The 16,802-nt window shown below is 35.2% G+C and overlaps 1 protein-coding gene across 1 annotated transcript in view; it reads right to left on the reverse strand.

Annotated features, from left to right (window-relative positions):
* Window positions 1–802: 802 nt before the first annotated feature.
* The window catches only part of LOC140141807 (uncharacterized), a 33,816-nt gene continuing 17,816 nt past the window's right edge, over window positions 803–16,802 (reverse strand). The window contains exons 2-3 of the mRNA XM_072163670.1: window positions 14,225–14,423; window positions 803–3,326 (exon numbers count right to left, since the gene is read on the reverse strand). Of these exons, the coding sequence (XP_072019771.1) occupies window positions 3,056–3,326; window positions 14,225–14,423 (470 nt within the window). The 3' untranslated portion in view covers window positions 803–3,055. The remainder of the gene's footprint in view (window positions 3,327–14,224; window positions 14,424–16,802) is intronic.

Consider the following 16,802-nt stretch of genomic DNA (forward strand, 5'->3'; position numbering starts at 1 on the left):
ATTTTTGACAGTTTATTTGTTTTTTGATGAAGTTATAGTATATAGACGTTTTTACATTGTATCCTATAATTATACAAAGTACATTTTAAAAGCAGTTTGATACTTTGTTTCGAACAAAACAATAGAATATTTATTGCACAATTCAACAACTACGGGAAAATAGAATTTTGATACCATACGGTAATAGCATATTGAGGGTTCAGAACCAGAAAGCCGTAACTCACTATGACCAGCTCTCACAAAATGAGCATAACGTTGGCAAAGTACCGGTAACTATTTGAGATATTCCAGATTTGAAATTCTTGTTTTATACCCTTAAACTTCATACCAAACAAGTTAGGATCTCTCTTTGCTTTGGTCTTCAAAAATCAATATTTCCTCCAAAATTTCTTTTGTTTTTTCTTGTTTTTTTTTTTTCATGATTAATGGACTGTATTTTCTGTGAGTTATGGCTTTCTGGCTCTCAACCCTCTCGATATAATTAACTTTATATTTTCAAACTGAATCATTCAAACAGAAAAGTGTATAAATTAACTGAAATCAAATGAAATCAAACGAAATGTTAAAAAGGTTTGCTTCATAACTTAAGATATTCGTCTTAATGTCATCCAGAAGTGTTTAAAAATCACTCTTGTCAGATTTGAGAAATGAATTATGTGAAGTGAAACAATTATTCACTCCAAAACAAAAGGATTACAGCTATAAAAGTATCCAAAAATTTTTAAGATATTTTCATTCGATCATTTTACATGGAATATTATTGGTTCTATATTTTATTTTTCGTACATTTGATATAACTATACATCAGAAAATTTGACATTCAACATCATATACATTACTTGACACTACATTGCACATAGGAGAAAATACTAAGATTTGGTGAAATCGTTTTATCAAAATATTTGTCAATATTTACATATTGTTTTTATTGTTATTATTATTGTTATGTATAAAGACACACCTGTCTTTGGTTTTCAGCTACATGGGCCGATTTTTGCCGGAATGTAGATTGAAATGTACTATTCCAAATACTTAGTGCACACCCCGATAGAGGAGTAAATTTTCAATAAAAGAAATGTCTGAATTTCCAGGATTGCTTCCTGAAAACGACTGGAATTCCAGTTGCCATTGTTACTGGAAAAAGTTTGGAAATGCAATAAAATGTCTATAAAATCACAGAATTGTCCTCAAATTTAGGATTTTCGATTGAGAAATATTTTTGTTGAATTTGTTCGTAGACACTTTGAAAGTCTGGATTTTCAGCAGTCATAATTGGTCAAAAAATCCGGAAATCCGAACTCCTCTACAGGGGGGTGTGCATCTATTTTCTGGAATAGCGCAATTGACTCAAGCATAGGACTGAAATGCTTTGTTTTTTTCTTCTTTAAAATTATTTGCTTTAACATAGGGCATTCATAATAATTGGGTTAAATATTCTGTACTAAAATCATTCTATTTTGGGTTATAATTTTGCATGAATGTCGTACATCGGGGTAAAGTTAAATAAGACCAATTTTGAAAATATTGTGTATTTTTGATGACGTTATTGCAAAGCATTAGTAAAGAAAATCAGGATTAGTGAACATATGGTTTGCCTACTGAAATTAAATGAACCCAATTTACACGTTATGATATAGTACTTTTTTGAAATATACATTAAACAAGTTATTCTGTATAAAATATTTTTGCGTAGATTGATAAAATTATAGGGATATCACAACACTATTCGAATTGATTTATTATATCTTTGATTGCTTCATAGGATATCGTACTACATACACGAAGCACACAAAATAATTGTAGATGGATTCCAAACTAAATTATGACAACGTTATTTATGATTTAAAATTCCTTTTAAATTGGGGAGCACCCCATTGGTTCGAAGGGTCATTAGTCCGAATTAAAAATGGTTATAGTTAGGGTTTAGGGCATTTTAGCTTTAGGATAAGGGTTTACATCAAGGTAAATGTTGTGACTATGTTAAGGTTTAGGGTTATGTTAGGGACAGTGTTATGAATAGGGTTATATGGTTAGAGTTAGGGGTTGAGAGTTATTAACTTGCGTTAAGGCTAGCGTTATATATGTCATGGTTAGGGTGAGGGTTAGAGTTAGGGTTAGGATAAGGATTAGGGTTCATTTAGTGAACCTTATTAGGTTTTTGGACTAATGACCCTTAATAGGACTGGCGAGCTGTAACCGTATAGATATGTTGTTTACCCATAATACCAACAGCATGCTAAATGTATGCAAATCATGCTTACAAACAATCTTATATTGTACGTCGTGATTTTGAATTGGTGTAAATATACCACTTATTCTGTTGCAAGTTGTGATATATTACGTTAGCAATCACCCTGGCAATGGTTACTGGTCACTCGGTGGTCAGCTTCCTAATTGGAATAAAAACTGACCAGCAACGTTAATTTACATGTTAGTTGTATACATTAGTGGTCTAAATCATTTAGTGGCCGATGACCACTAGCCATTCCACTTAAACCACGTACATTAAATAGGTAACCAGATCTTAAAGAACAAAAAATATCGACTTTGTTGTATTTTAACCAACTCCACTGGCACTATTTATATAAGCCAATTTTCGAGTCCACGTGTAACCCCTTAAGGTCCAAACTAACTGACCACGCCTGTGGTCACCTTAATTCAACTGTGTCCAGAGGCAAGGGGATAAAATCAAAGTCCACTATAGTGTTTCAAACGGGTCTGAAACCGAAACTGATGCAAGTACTGTTCAATACTCATTAATTGTTTGACGGCAATTGATCCCGCAACTGGAAGAAGGTGTTGCGCAAATGTTGGTGAAGTTGATTTTTTTCTTTCGAGCTCACAAAAATTGCTGTAGTTAATTCTTCTACGAGGTGAAATGTACGCCATTCAATCCCGTCATATACAAGAATTTATTATACAAAATACTGACGTAAGTGTATTAGTCTGCAAAATATTCAGTTGATGAATCGAGTATTAATAAAGTGATCCAACACCATTGGTAAAATCAACAGTGATTAAAATCACCTGGAAATAATATTTTGTCACTTTCGAGTCATGGAGTAGATACAATAGCTGTTGGGCGGGCTATCATCGGCGGCGGTGCATGATGAGGGGGTCCGCTTGGAGGGCTACCTGGCTCATGGTGGGGGAATCCAGGTGGGGGAGCAGCTGCAGCGATGTATGATCCTGGCACACCTGGGTAGGCAGCACCGGGATATGGGCCGAGAGGAGTAGCGTACCAAGGTGGAAGGAACGGAGAGGCCCATAAACCTTGGCGTTGAGCGATCTTCAGTCTTGCCATCATCTGCTTCTTCCATTTGGTTCTGTAGTTAAGAAAGAAACAAGAGACAAAAGAAGAGGATGAATTAATTAATTAATTAATTAATTAGATGACTTGATACACAGTTTGCATTTGGTGACATTTACTTATAACTATAATCATAATGAAAGATAACTCATACAAGCGTATGTCATGATAATATTAGTAATTGATGACGATGTTATCTACTGAAGATAACGGAAATATTCTCTTTACTAAATGATAATACATGTATAGTTGTTGTTTTTTATTGCGAAGGTATGTTATGATAAATTTGGTTGATGGTGGTGCTATCTACTGAAGATAGCAGAATTTTCTCTAACTTGACCAAATGCAATAGTACAAGGTAGTTCATTATGAATGTATTTTATGATCAAATTTGTTGATGACGCTGCTATCTACTAAAGATAGCAGAACTACCGTATTCTCTTTAATTTATGGTATTATCGTGATTATGAAGGTGTGGCAGTGTGATGATAATTGAGTTGACGACAGTGCTATCTACTGAAGATAGCAGAACTACCGTTTTTTCTTTAATTTACTCTAATGTAATGGTATTATGAATGTATATCTGTGCCATGATAATTGAGTTGACGACAATGCTATCTACTGAAGATAACAAAAGTATTCTCTTTACTAAATGATAATACATGTATAGAGTTATTTATTGTGAAAGTATGTTATGATAAATTTGGTTGATGGTGGTGCTATCTACTGAAGATAGCAGAACTACCGTATTCTTTTAATTTACTATAATATAATGGCATTATCATGACCATGAAGGTACATGTTTGTGTTATGATAATTGTGTCGATTACAGTGCTATCTACTGAAGATAACAGATATATTCTCTTTACTTTACTACCACATGTATAGTCATTCATTGTGAAGGTATGTTATCATAAATTTGGTTGATGATGGTGCTATCTACTGAAGATAGTAGAATATTGTTTAAACTTGACCAAATGTAATAGTATAAGGTAGTTCATTATTAATTTATTTTATGATCAGATTTGTTGATGACGATGCTGTCTACTGAAGATAGCAGAACCACCATATATATTCTCTGTATGTATAGTCATTCATTGTGAAGGTATGTTACGATAAATTTGGTTGATGATGGTGCTATCTACTGAAGATAGCAGAATATTATTTACACTTGACCATTATAGTATAAGGAAGTTCATTATGAATTTATTTTAGGATCAAATGTGTTGATGACGCTGCTGTCTACTGAAGATAGCAGAACCACCGTATTCTTTGTAAGTATAGTCATTCATTGTGAAGGTATGTTATGATAAATTTGATTGATGATGGTGCTATCTACTGAAGATAGCAGAATATTCTTTAAACTTGACTAAATGCAATAGTATAAGGTAGTACATTGTGAGTTTATTTTATGATCAAATTTGTTGATGACGCTGCTATCTACTGAAGATAGCAGAACTACCGTATTTTCTTTAATTTACTCTAATGTAATGATATTATGGATGTATATCTGTGCCATGATAATTAGTGTGTTAACGACATTGCAATCTACTGAAGATAGCAGAACTGTCGTATTCAGTTTAAATTACTGTACTGTATTATGAATGTTTGTCTGTGTCACGATAATTGAGTTGATGACGCTGCTATCTACTGAAGATAGCAGAACTACCGTATTTTCTTTAATTTACTCTAATGTAATGATATTATGGATGTATATCTGTGCCATGATAATTAGTGTGTTAACGACATTGCTATCTACTGAAGATAGCAGAACTGTCGTATTCTCTTTAATTTTCTATAATGTAATGATGATTCATAATGAAGATATATATATGAGTCAAGATAATTGTGTTGACGGCAATGCTATCTACTGAAGATTGCAGAAATATCCTCGCAAGAAATTGGTTGGGGAAATTCAAATGAATTTGGGAACGTTATCACATTTCATGCAGTCTATGGTGCTTTCAAAATAAAACATATTGTATGTTATTTTAATGTTCAAGAGATTAATCTATTGCATCACTGTTCAAATATGAAGAAAACTAGTACTACATTAGGTGCAAATAAACATGGGAGATACTGAGAAACTAAACTTATGTAAATGGTAATGATAGACTTGTTTTGAGCTCATCTCTTTCAGAAACCAAGACCCATATTCATGCATAGGCTCATCAAAGTACTACACAAGAATTTGAGGTAACTAAATCATCCCCGCAGTCCGTAGCGATTTGCTAACGGTGCGAATGCCCAATTACACCGCATCAAAAGCCGGCAAACATCGAGCAAACTACGCCGATACACAGATTGAATTTGGTGTTGTGTATCAAATACATATTAATTTGAAATTGAAAGATCTTTGATTAACTCTGCCTTAAGGAGCGACCTTACGGGTACGGGGATATCCGGTGATAAGATAAGCAGTAGACGAGGGGCTTTCTTTTTTCAATTAACTCGGATGGAAATTGAGCGATGAGACGAACTGAATGTGTAAAATAGGCTCCAATGATGAACATTGGTATAGGATCGGTCCAGGTGTAAGTTGGAATAATAAGGTTATTTTTACTAGGTTGTCAATACTTTTAGTAGTTTACTCGATTTGAAAGTGGTTTTGTATGTCTATAAATTTAATGCCGTGAATGTTTGTAAAGGACTATTATGAGTAGTTAATTGAAACGAGGTGCTTGCGTAAAGAGGTGCAACATTTGCAACACTTTACATGCATGGTTGCAAAAGAGATGATTAAATAAGGTTGAAGGAATTGTTGAAGTGCGCACGTGACGTGTAATGCATGTTGTGTGTAATGGGGTAGGGTGTAGGGATATGAAGCGGGTGAGCTGTGGGGTATTTACGGAGCGTATGCCGTATTATGTTGTATGGGGGATGTTGCAATACATGTGGGGTTGTGTGGAGGGCTAAGGTGCGACTCTCAGTGTGGGGTGTGCGCAGTGGGTGCTGAGTGTGGGGTGTATGGGGACATCATGGGTGCGAGTCTGTGATGTGGACGGGGTGTGTGTGAGTTGTTTACCTCAATGAATGTGACAAGAACTGCTGGTGTATCATCTACGAATAGCGGAAGAGCACATGCAGACTCGAGACCCTTTCTAGAAATGCAATAAAATTGTGCATCTTGTGTCGCCATTTACAACAAATGTAATGACACTCCTTCTTATAAGCCAAACATTGTAATACATTACAACCGTTCAAATGTAGGTTTCCCAAGTTATATTTCAATTATTTTTCTGAAGTGCACGTCAACGTATACCTGAGCGTAAAAATATATGATACATATTATTATAGTTGTACCTCGCACAGCGAATAAACAATATGCATGATAGCGTAAGGCAAGAAGTTAAAAATTCGCAATAACCATGATAACATTTTTCTTCTTTTAACGCTTGTCAATCAAAACGCCTCTGTACCGTGTTTCGACAAATTATCTAATTACTCAAATTATGTATTCTTTCCCCTTTCTCGTTTTTAATCAACCTTTCTCTAACCTGCGGGCTTCAAAAATCATCTTATTTCAAAATCATCAAACCAAATTGTTGCATACGCGCACAGAGCAATGAAACCCAAATGTAACAACAACAAGGATGGGCAAAAAGAGCGATCGTGTAGCAATTTCCACTTCTGCAAAAACAGAAAATATCGTGAATTAAGATGATACCTCGAGGGATTTTTGGAAAGATGACACTCCACGACAATCGCCGTTTGATTAGTAGCGACCATGGAACTGATATATTTCTTATAATACATCTCTGTGGTAGAGACCAACAGGCTCCTTGCGTTGTCTTCCTATGGGTCGGGAGGAAAACGCCAAGAAAAAGTTTCATCGCCAAATCACCGCCAAATTTTCAACCAGTTGCATTGCCTCTATCCCGTGCACACGGGTTTATCTGCAGATGAAACCCACATGCATTCGTGTCATGGCAGAGAAATGTTTTAATCCCAAGATGCATTGCAACAGGCACAACATTTGAATTTTGGTAAATCCATCTGGTAATAAGTTAATTCTGAAATCGTTTCATTTTGTTCCATAAGCTTAAGGAGTATTTCTTGATTATAGCATCCTCGTTTTATGGTATGTTTCAGTAGATATCCACAAAATAAAGTTCATTCTAAAATTTTCAGTTGATTCGAATTTGCGTTTGCGAGTTTTGCAGGATTATGTGTTCTGTTAACAGAACTTAAATACAAATTTGACGATTATTTTTACCAAGCGCATAAATCAGCAAGAATTGTTTTTGCACACAAATATATCATATAGCCGGCTAAGCGGTTTCCGATGGTATAAAGATCTTTTAAGACATGTTATAATAAAAGTGAGAGGACGAGGCTGTGGATTACCATGGAAATAGTAGATGGGATTACGAAATGCCCCTTTAACAATGTTAATGGTATATCAGATTCTTCATAACCAATCATCCTCGACAATACATTACTTCCTTCCCACCTGTTCGATACCTTTCCATGTAGAGACACACCGTTATCTTCAACTATAGTTTGATCAGCTCGTAATCGGCGGGCCTTATAACATCGCGGATTAATATGAATTTTCTTGTGACATCTCGTCAGAAGTATTGCAAATTATTAACTTAAGTCCTATACTCTGTCTACTTTGCACGCAAAATATAGACCAGGCAGATCAACTATATCACTCTTAACGTGGGTCTACTTTTCGGCGTAGTGGTAAAAGCCTAATAATTCCCGCCGATTACGAGCTGATCAAAGTATAGCATGCCTCTTAGTAAACTTTTTGAGGTCTTCTGCTGCAATTGAAATACCATTTCAGTATTGGCTCCTCCGATTTGGTGCACACTATACATGTTCTCAATGTGCTGTGGGAATGTATTTAGTCATCCTGTGGCCTACGGTATTACATCAGTGTGGGCAAGTTAATTTGGAAATACTTTGGTTATATATAGTTTCAGAGAAGCCAATTTACCCAACCTCTGCAGCCATTCCATGTCCGTTTACTTGGCTTCAGGCTGGTAGGCTCCAGACTTATACCCAATAGGAATTTAGCCCCATTGGCTCGATCAGCTACCATTTACTTATCGCTTAACCAAATGGCTACTTACTTTATATCCCACTATTGGGATACTGTGTATAAAGATGTTTATGGCATGTCTGGATGGAGTTTTGAAGTACATTAAGGGCACGATAAAGGCTATTTAATGCCCGTGGGTCCATGTTCTATTTACTGAGATGGACAACATGACCAGTAATGAACGTAGTCAATACTATATCCTACGTGACACATTGCACGACTGATGTCATTAACGTGATGCCTGTTTCAATACCACAAACAACTATTAATTTAACATAAAGTTTGAAGTTTATTAATATGATTTAACGAGTTGCATTCAATTTGTAAAAAAATGCAAATAAATAAATTATGAAACTTAATGTTTGTATATGCACTTGCATATTATTGCATAGAGTACACTCACAATTACCTATTCAAAATTAATCTATTACGCGGGCGAGGGACACCTGACTGTTCGAAATTAAGCAAATTTAGGAGGTCATTTAAAATGAAAAAAGTGGGGCTCTGGGTGGCATTATCTTGTCACCCAAATATGCATGCACCCACTCTTTTTTCATCTCCAATGTCCGCCTAAAGTTTCTTCATTTTGAATAGATTCCTATAAATGTCCCTCATAACAGATTCTCTTCATGTTTAAATAGGTATATTTGAGAGTGTATTGTACGTGATTTTGTTTAAACAATCGTGGTTAATTCGTCTATTTCATAAAATAATATTGTATTGTGCAAGTATTGATTGCGCTATATTATTTTGACCCTTAAAATTATGGAAAGATGTTTCACATGGTCACTTCTAAATATATCCATTGGGAGCTGGTAATTCTGTCCTCTGGAATACAATAAACAATTTTTATTTATTCTGCATATAGAATACGGAAAGATATACTGTTGCATGGTTCTACAGATGCGATAGTGTAAAATCTCACAATTACACGGGGTTTTTCCGCCAGCCCAAGCGACATTATGGTCGTACATCAATTTGTGTAAATTTTGCTTTATTCCGTTTTTATAAGTTAAAACGGAATAAAGCAAAATTTACTTTCAATTAATATGCGTGAATTCTTTGAATCATTCACCCCTATATTCACCGTTTGGGCTATTCCCGTTGAAATCCATACACCTCTATGGAAGATATCTTCCACGCAGGGAGTGTGAATTTCACATGGGGTTACCTAAACCATGGAAATAGTAAGATCTACTTTTTCCATGCCTGAACAACTGACTCCATTTGAAATCCACACTCCCTGTGTGGGAGATTAAGGTCATGTCTTCCATAGGGGTATATGTATTTCAACGGGAATAGCCTATGGAGCGTTCTCACCAATTACTTTGAAAAAGTTTTCATCACAATCATTAATTCTGAGCAATCACATATTTCTCTTTATCCAAAAGAACTCCACTATAGATCAATTAATTATTCAACTCAAATACTCTTTTAGAGTTGATGATTCTAAACTTGAAATGCATTATAGATTTTGTTTAAAGCATGTTCTTAATATTCTCCAATTTCAGCAAATCTGAGTTTTCAAAGAAATTCGTATTTCTGTACCAAATTTGAAATATATAATGAAACATACATTGTATATGTAAATGATTACAATTGTGGCTAACATTGGTCCAAATCTAAACATAATGAGTGGCACATTGTTATCTCACAATTTTCAATATTGAAATTGAATATCTGATATAGCAATTTAAAATTTGGTGGCTACTATACATGGTTTGTCTTAAAGCGCAGACACTATGGACCACGATAGCCTCATCCCAATGGTATAGTCCAATAACCTCAATTAAACAATCACAGTGCAACATTTGAGCTCAATTTCTAGAGTATGAGTTTTTGTACTCAAAATTTCAAAGGTCGTGCAATGAATGTACTAGATGTATTGGGGTCAAAGAACTGTGCATTGATAGATGAGCATGTTGTGGGTCCTAGTGAGATGACTACTGATGCAGTAATATAGTTTAGTCGTCTCACGTATCCCTCCTTGAAGCCCTGTATAATTACCCATCAAACATATGTTGAGATCGGTTTATTTGCAACATCCACCAACTCTTAAACAGTTAGACACATTTTAAGCCACATTTCGTATAGATTTCACTAGTGCCTTTGGGGACTACGGTTTTTTTTATACTTCCAAGCTCTGCAAGACCATATTCCTCTTCATCTGAGCTATGAAAACTACATCTATGTAGCTGCTTATTTGGTAAAAGATCCTCTTCCTTTTAGCTGATGGGTTTCAACCATCATTAACAGTTCTTATTTGTTCATTTGCGTTGGTTTAGCCTTTTTAACGCGCGTACTGACGACCAGCGAAACACTTATGCTATATTCGAACATTTTGAAATAATAAAGTTCTATAATTGTACTCGAAAATAAAGAAAAATGATTCTTAAAAAGTATATTAGGACTTCGCGTTGACCTTACTGTTTCCATAGATATAATATAGGCCTACAAGAAATAAAAAGTCAAGCAAAACATTATCGAATTATGTTTACATTTTGTCCCAATTTTGGGCACCCGGCGTGTGGTAAAACTACGCTGTTGACTCCTTTGCATCTGGGTGATAATGACAATAATGATGTCTGTAAATGACATACATGGTGCGCGCTTAACAGTAAACAATAATTACTTGATTTTTTTTTAAAAAGAGGACACATTCCAAACCCATCTAAATCATCATCACGCTTATAAATGGTAAGATCAAACGAATGCATCCTGGTAGTTTAAGGGTAAACCAAATTACAGCACTGTTGATGAAATTTAACAAACTGAGACGAGCCCTACAAGCACGCAAGGCGAAAGCAGCCGTCGGCGACCAATAGTTATCGCATCGATTATTTGTCGCGGGGAGGTTAAAAGCTCGATTTCGTGAGGTACTTGAATTCAGTATAAGCGATGATCAACAGTTTGAAGATTTAATTGCCCTAATTATGTGCTGTTTTTATACATGACGGCAGCGCTTCCTTAAGATAATATTTTTGTGCTAATTTTAGCTGAAATATTACAGCTGTTTGGTATAATTGTTTAGTGTTTTGTCTTGTTGATAGCCTTCTTAGGCTTCATATTCTAAAGGGGATGGTCAATGCTGGCCTCATTGGCTTTTGGTCCACCCCCTCCCCCATAATCGTGTCCCTGAGATTACAGCAACGGATAGTTTTGGCATTGAGAAATAACAATTATGGTATAATAAAAGACAGAGATAAAAAAAAACTAAATCGCAACTGAAATTCTGACAACTAGACAGAAAATGCCGTACTGCGCAGGTCGGTAACCAATCACGGCGCGCCTTTGCCCTGTCTTTTTTTTTTATCTCTGTCTTTCATTATAAGACTATACTCCTACAATCAACCATTAACTCCCTGAGAACTACTGCTTTTAGTACAGCATTTCTGATTAGTTAGTTACACGGTATACTCACCTGAGTGACCAATTAAAATATAATTAATATTAAAGTATAAGCCTCCTCAACCCTACCATCATTTTTTACCATGTTGCTGATTGGCTCAATAAATCATAATAGTATTCGTTTAACCAATCAGCAAGTGGTATACTCATGGGGTTAAGTGAGACCAATTACAATACATTTGCTTTGTTTTCTAACAACCATGACAACGTAATTTGGTCTTCCACATAATAAATTCCATTGCGTTCATCGTTGACCGAACATAATACATTAGAATTCTGTGTTTCCATATAGACATTTGCCTTTAAGAAGTTTATTACAGAATCATGTTTTAAGACAGTTTCCAATCATTTGCTTCAAAAGTTACTTCCTGTATGTACCCAATATTTCCATTATACCATCGTAAGAACATCTATAGGCTAATTCATGTGATTAGATGGGCTGTAAGAGGAGTGGTTGGTAGAACATAAAACCCAGCTTTGTCGAGAGAAATCAATGAGAACATCCAAGAGCATTTTAAGTAAATTAGTGCATCATTTTACCCCATCAAATCCACCCGGTTTAATGATCATATGCCTGCCATGTAATTCGTTTTCAATTGGCTCCATGTGCTGATTCCTGGGGCTGAATTCTGTGTTAGTCGGGTACACTTACTGCCGTTTAAATTAACATCATCGGGTTTTAGGCAAAATACCATCATATAGTAATTAGTGTTGGGCGAGATCGATTAAGATTGCTTTACAGCGCAGATACTCACATACCCATGACATCATTGTCCCTAACGGCCTGTAAGTATTGAAGTACAAAAACTGCTGCCACTGAACATATTGTATGTTTATGTCTACATTATAGTGAATAATCTGTTCAAAATACGTGGTAAAATTTCAGGTAGTAAATAGGTTTCCACGTATATAAAATGAAAAAGGTCTCTGTGATATGACATATCAAGTTAACTCAAACACCACAATTAGAACTGTTTCAGTCTCGGTGTAAAAAGGTTGAATAAAATCTGCATTTTCGTGATAGATTAAATGAAAACGAGATAAGAGCATAATATAATTATGAGAGATAAAATACCTAAAATTAATCCTCTCAAAAATTCTTCGTAAAGTTGGGACGTTGTTGTATACAAAGGCGTAGACTTTCGATCAGAGGTAATCTTTGTCGGGGAGGGGGTTGTGTGTGCAAAGACTTTTACAGATGTTTCTGGTCATCAAAATGGAAGATTGAACCCTCTTTACCTAATAAAAGATGTCAAGGGATGGGTTACAGCAAGAAGAGCTTAATTTGTATCGCTTTAGCTCCTCCAAATGAAGGCTATTCCCCTGCAGTAATAATCAATAAAATCTCCTCAGCGCACTCGTGTAAATAGTCTCAGCGCTCGTCTGTTTTTTCCCTCCATTACATTGCATCGTTCTTTTCCCGCTCAAAGTTTGTTTTAGAATAATGACATAATTAATAAGCCATTTCCTAATATCATCCGGTAATTGATTAACTGCTACTGTGACGGATTATACAGGCTGTATAGTAATAGCATTGTCAAATAATGTTACTGAGAGTAGCATTTTCCCGCGCGATTTTGCTCATATGATTTACGCGGGAAATCGATGGAGTGAGTTTGACTATATCAGAGTCAATCGTGTGATGTGTGGTGTGCCGTTGCGTTTCATAGAGATATATCGTGCGGGATTGAATTCTTTGACACGACTTTTTAAATATTTGGTCATAATTATGCAGAATTGTTAGCCTTATACGTTACCCAACTTAGCTGGTAAAGATACTCTCCAAATGTAAAAGAGTGAATTTCCACTCTTTCAAGGAGTTGAACGAAGGACAGCCCGTTTTTGAGTGGAAAACACTCCAAAATGAAAGAAAGTATATTCTTTAGGCAATATTTACTCTTTTGAGAGTATACAGACTACTTTTTTTCAATCCTTTTAGAGTGAAAATTCTACACTCAAAAAGGGGTTGTCCTCCATTTCACTATGCGTTAAACATGTTAAACAATGTAATCATTTTCCATCGCTTATCTCAATAAAACAAATGTGCATAACTTTGTGTAGGCCTAATAAGTAACGGGTGGGTGTGGAGGGCTGTGGATGTGTGGGTGGGATGCATGGGGGTGGCGGTGTGGGTGAGGTATTTTTAATGGCTATGTGGTTGGATGTGCAAGTGTGTTTCGAGCGGGTGTTTGTGGGTATATGTTGGCTTGGTTGGTGTGAGTGAGGTTGTGTGCAATGATAAATTTTAACCCCATGAGAACTATCTGCCTATTGGTCAAACAGAGGTTTTCAGTATCAATTTAACCAATCAGCAACATTGTTAGAATAATTTCACCATCACCCAAAAAATTGGGGTGAATTGTTTGCAAAGCTCCATTCTGATTGGTGATTAAAGTGAAAATATCACATAATTGACCAATCAGAAGCAATGTTACGGGGTTAAAACTCAAACCTACCTTCTATTTTGGAACCATGTTTTAATCTGCGTCTCAGTAAGGTTAAGGGCCAATGATAGTTCTAATCGCTTGCTCACACTTAGATACTTGTCGGCTTTGAATTCATCTTCAAGTCGTTCCAACTGCTTAGAAGAGTATGCCTGCCTTGGTTTACGGTCTACTCCTGGTTTACGAGGTCTTCTACCGATTGGTTTAGGGCCTGAAATGTTATAAAAATAAGTTGGAAATTCAGAGAGTAAGTTAATCTGTTCTTAATATATTCTTTCCACGGGATTATTCTTTTATGTTATTCTTTATTCTTTCCATGTTATATTAAATATAACATCAAGTCAGTAATTATCTATAGAGATAATAGATAGATATATAAGTATTGATGCAAAGCTGAAAGGTCAATATCAAAACAGGATAGCATTGCCGCATACAAGGTACCGTACATAGTTCTACAAAAGGCAGACAGTATTATGAGTTATATACAAGATATAACTGATATTAAATAATAGGGTACCATTATTGTAATATTGTTGTACGTAGGCCCCTATTTAGTTGTGCAGTAATAACTAGGTAACAGTAAATTAACTAAGGTAATAATATATTAACCACAGCAGATCAGCAGTGGATGTTTGGAAATGTTTTTCCATTTGCTAATCATTTCTCACATTACTTTTTAACTGATTTGAAACTACAGGTATTAGAATTAATCAAAATTAAAAATCCTAATTTACAAAAGGTTGTTCCTTTACTATATACATGTCTGAAAATGCAACAAATTATTAGATTGTTACACGACGTATGTTACTCTCCATCCTTAAGCAAGCAAGCAGCGTGTAAGAAGTAAGCTTACCGTACACCGCGTTACCACGCAAAACGAATTCCGTCTTACTCGGTGATGCAGGGAACGGTAAGCGTACACTGATTACAAGTTTAAGCACTGATAAAAAGTTTCATAATGATAGAAAATGGAGATACTTTTGATAGATACAACTTGTGCGTAGTTGAATAATCTCCTTTTATATCGTAATTAACCGTGAGGTATCAAAATTGACATTTATTTCAAATCGATTTGTCTTTCAATAGATATGTGTATTTATGACACGAATACCGCCTAAGAGATAAAGTTACTATAGGTTTTGTTTTACCTAAGAGCGCAATAAAATCCTAATAAACGGTGCTTCTAGGCCCTTTCTTATTGACGTATAGTAGTTGAATTCAACTCCCTCCTAACCTTATGCTTGTTCGTTGCTTGTAGCTAATCAAATGACTACATCGTAATGTCTTGAACTCAAATACAGAGATCAATAGCCATTCCATGAGTTGTATCTATTAATGAAAATTATTCACGATTTTGTGGTGGCGATTGAATGGTTTGAGTGGAGGTATTTGGCCGGCCAGTTCGTACCCCAGGGGGATATTATTCAAATAGGGGGTAGTGTAGATATATTAAGTCTCATTTTACACGGATAATTTTGCTATAGTTAACTAAATTGCCGAGTTGGTTTATTTCAGGGGCAATGGCTTTAGTTAATGGCTAGAGGCCAAGTAGATACGATGGGTCTTGCTAGGAGATGTGCGCATGTGCGTATAAAAATGAAGGAAAATAAGTTAAAGAAGATATAAAGCATGAAAGAAAAAAAACATAAAATATATAGGAAGCAAGCAAGCTTTGCATTAAAGAAGAAAGAAAGAAAGAAAGAAAGAAAGAAAGAAAGAAAGAAAGAAAGAAAGAAAGAAAGAAAGAAAGAAAGAAAGAAAGAAAGAAAGAAAGAAAGAAAAAAGAAAAAAAGAAGAAAGGAGGAAAGAAAGAAAGAAAATTAGAAATTAGATACGATGGGTCTTGCTAGGAGATGTGCGCATGTGCGTATAAAAATGAAGGAAAATAAGTTAAAGAAGATATAAAGCATGAAAGAAAAAAAAACATAAAATATATAGGAAGCAAGCAAGCTTTGCATTAAAGAAGAAAGAAAGAAAGAAAGAAAGAGAGAAAGAAAGAAAGAAAGAAAGAAAGAAAGAAAAAAGAAAAAAAGAAAGAAAGAAAGAAAAAAGAAAAAAGAAAGAAAGAAAGAAAAAAAAAAAAAGAAGAAAGGAGGAAAGAAAAAAAGAAAAAAAAAAAAGAAAGAAAGAAAGAAAGAAAGAAGGAAAGAAAGAAAGAAAGAAAGAAAGAAAGAAAGAAAGAAAGAAAGAAAGAAAGAAAGAAAGAAAGAAAGAAAGAAAGAAAGAAAGAAAAAACGAACGAAAGAAAGAAAGAAAGAAAGAAAGAAAGAAAGAAAGAAAGAAAGAAAGAAAGAAAGAAAGAAAGAAAGAAAGACCAACCAAAGTGTACCTGCATTGCTTGTTGCAAAGACTTCCACACAAGTTGTGTTGGTTTGAAAAAACAGCCGGCAAAATCAACCAAATGGACATGCCCAGAATGTAAAAGCAACATTAATGTAATCTTAAAAAAGCTTAACCAGACTGTCAACACCCTTCAGCACGCAGTTTCCAAGTTGCAATCTAATCAGCAATCCCTTTTGGAAACTCAGAATGTGCTGCAGAGGGAGAATGCGGAGCTTAAGAAGACTCAAACTTCACTTACCAAAGAAAA

The sequence above is a fragment of the Amphiura filiformis genome, chromosome 20 (assembly GCF_039555335.1).
Source record: "Amphiura filiformis chromosome 20, Afil_fr2py, whole genome shotgun sequence".
Taxonomy (NCBI): Eukaryota; Metazoa; Echinodermata; class Ophiuroidea; order Amphilepidida; family Amphiuridae; genus Amphiura; species Amphiura filiformis.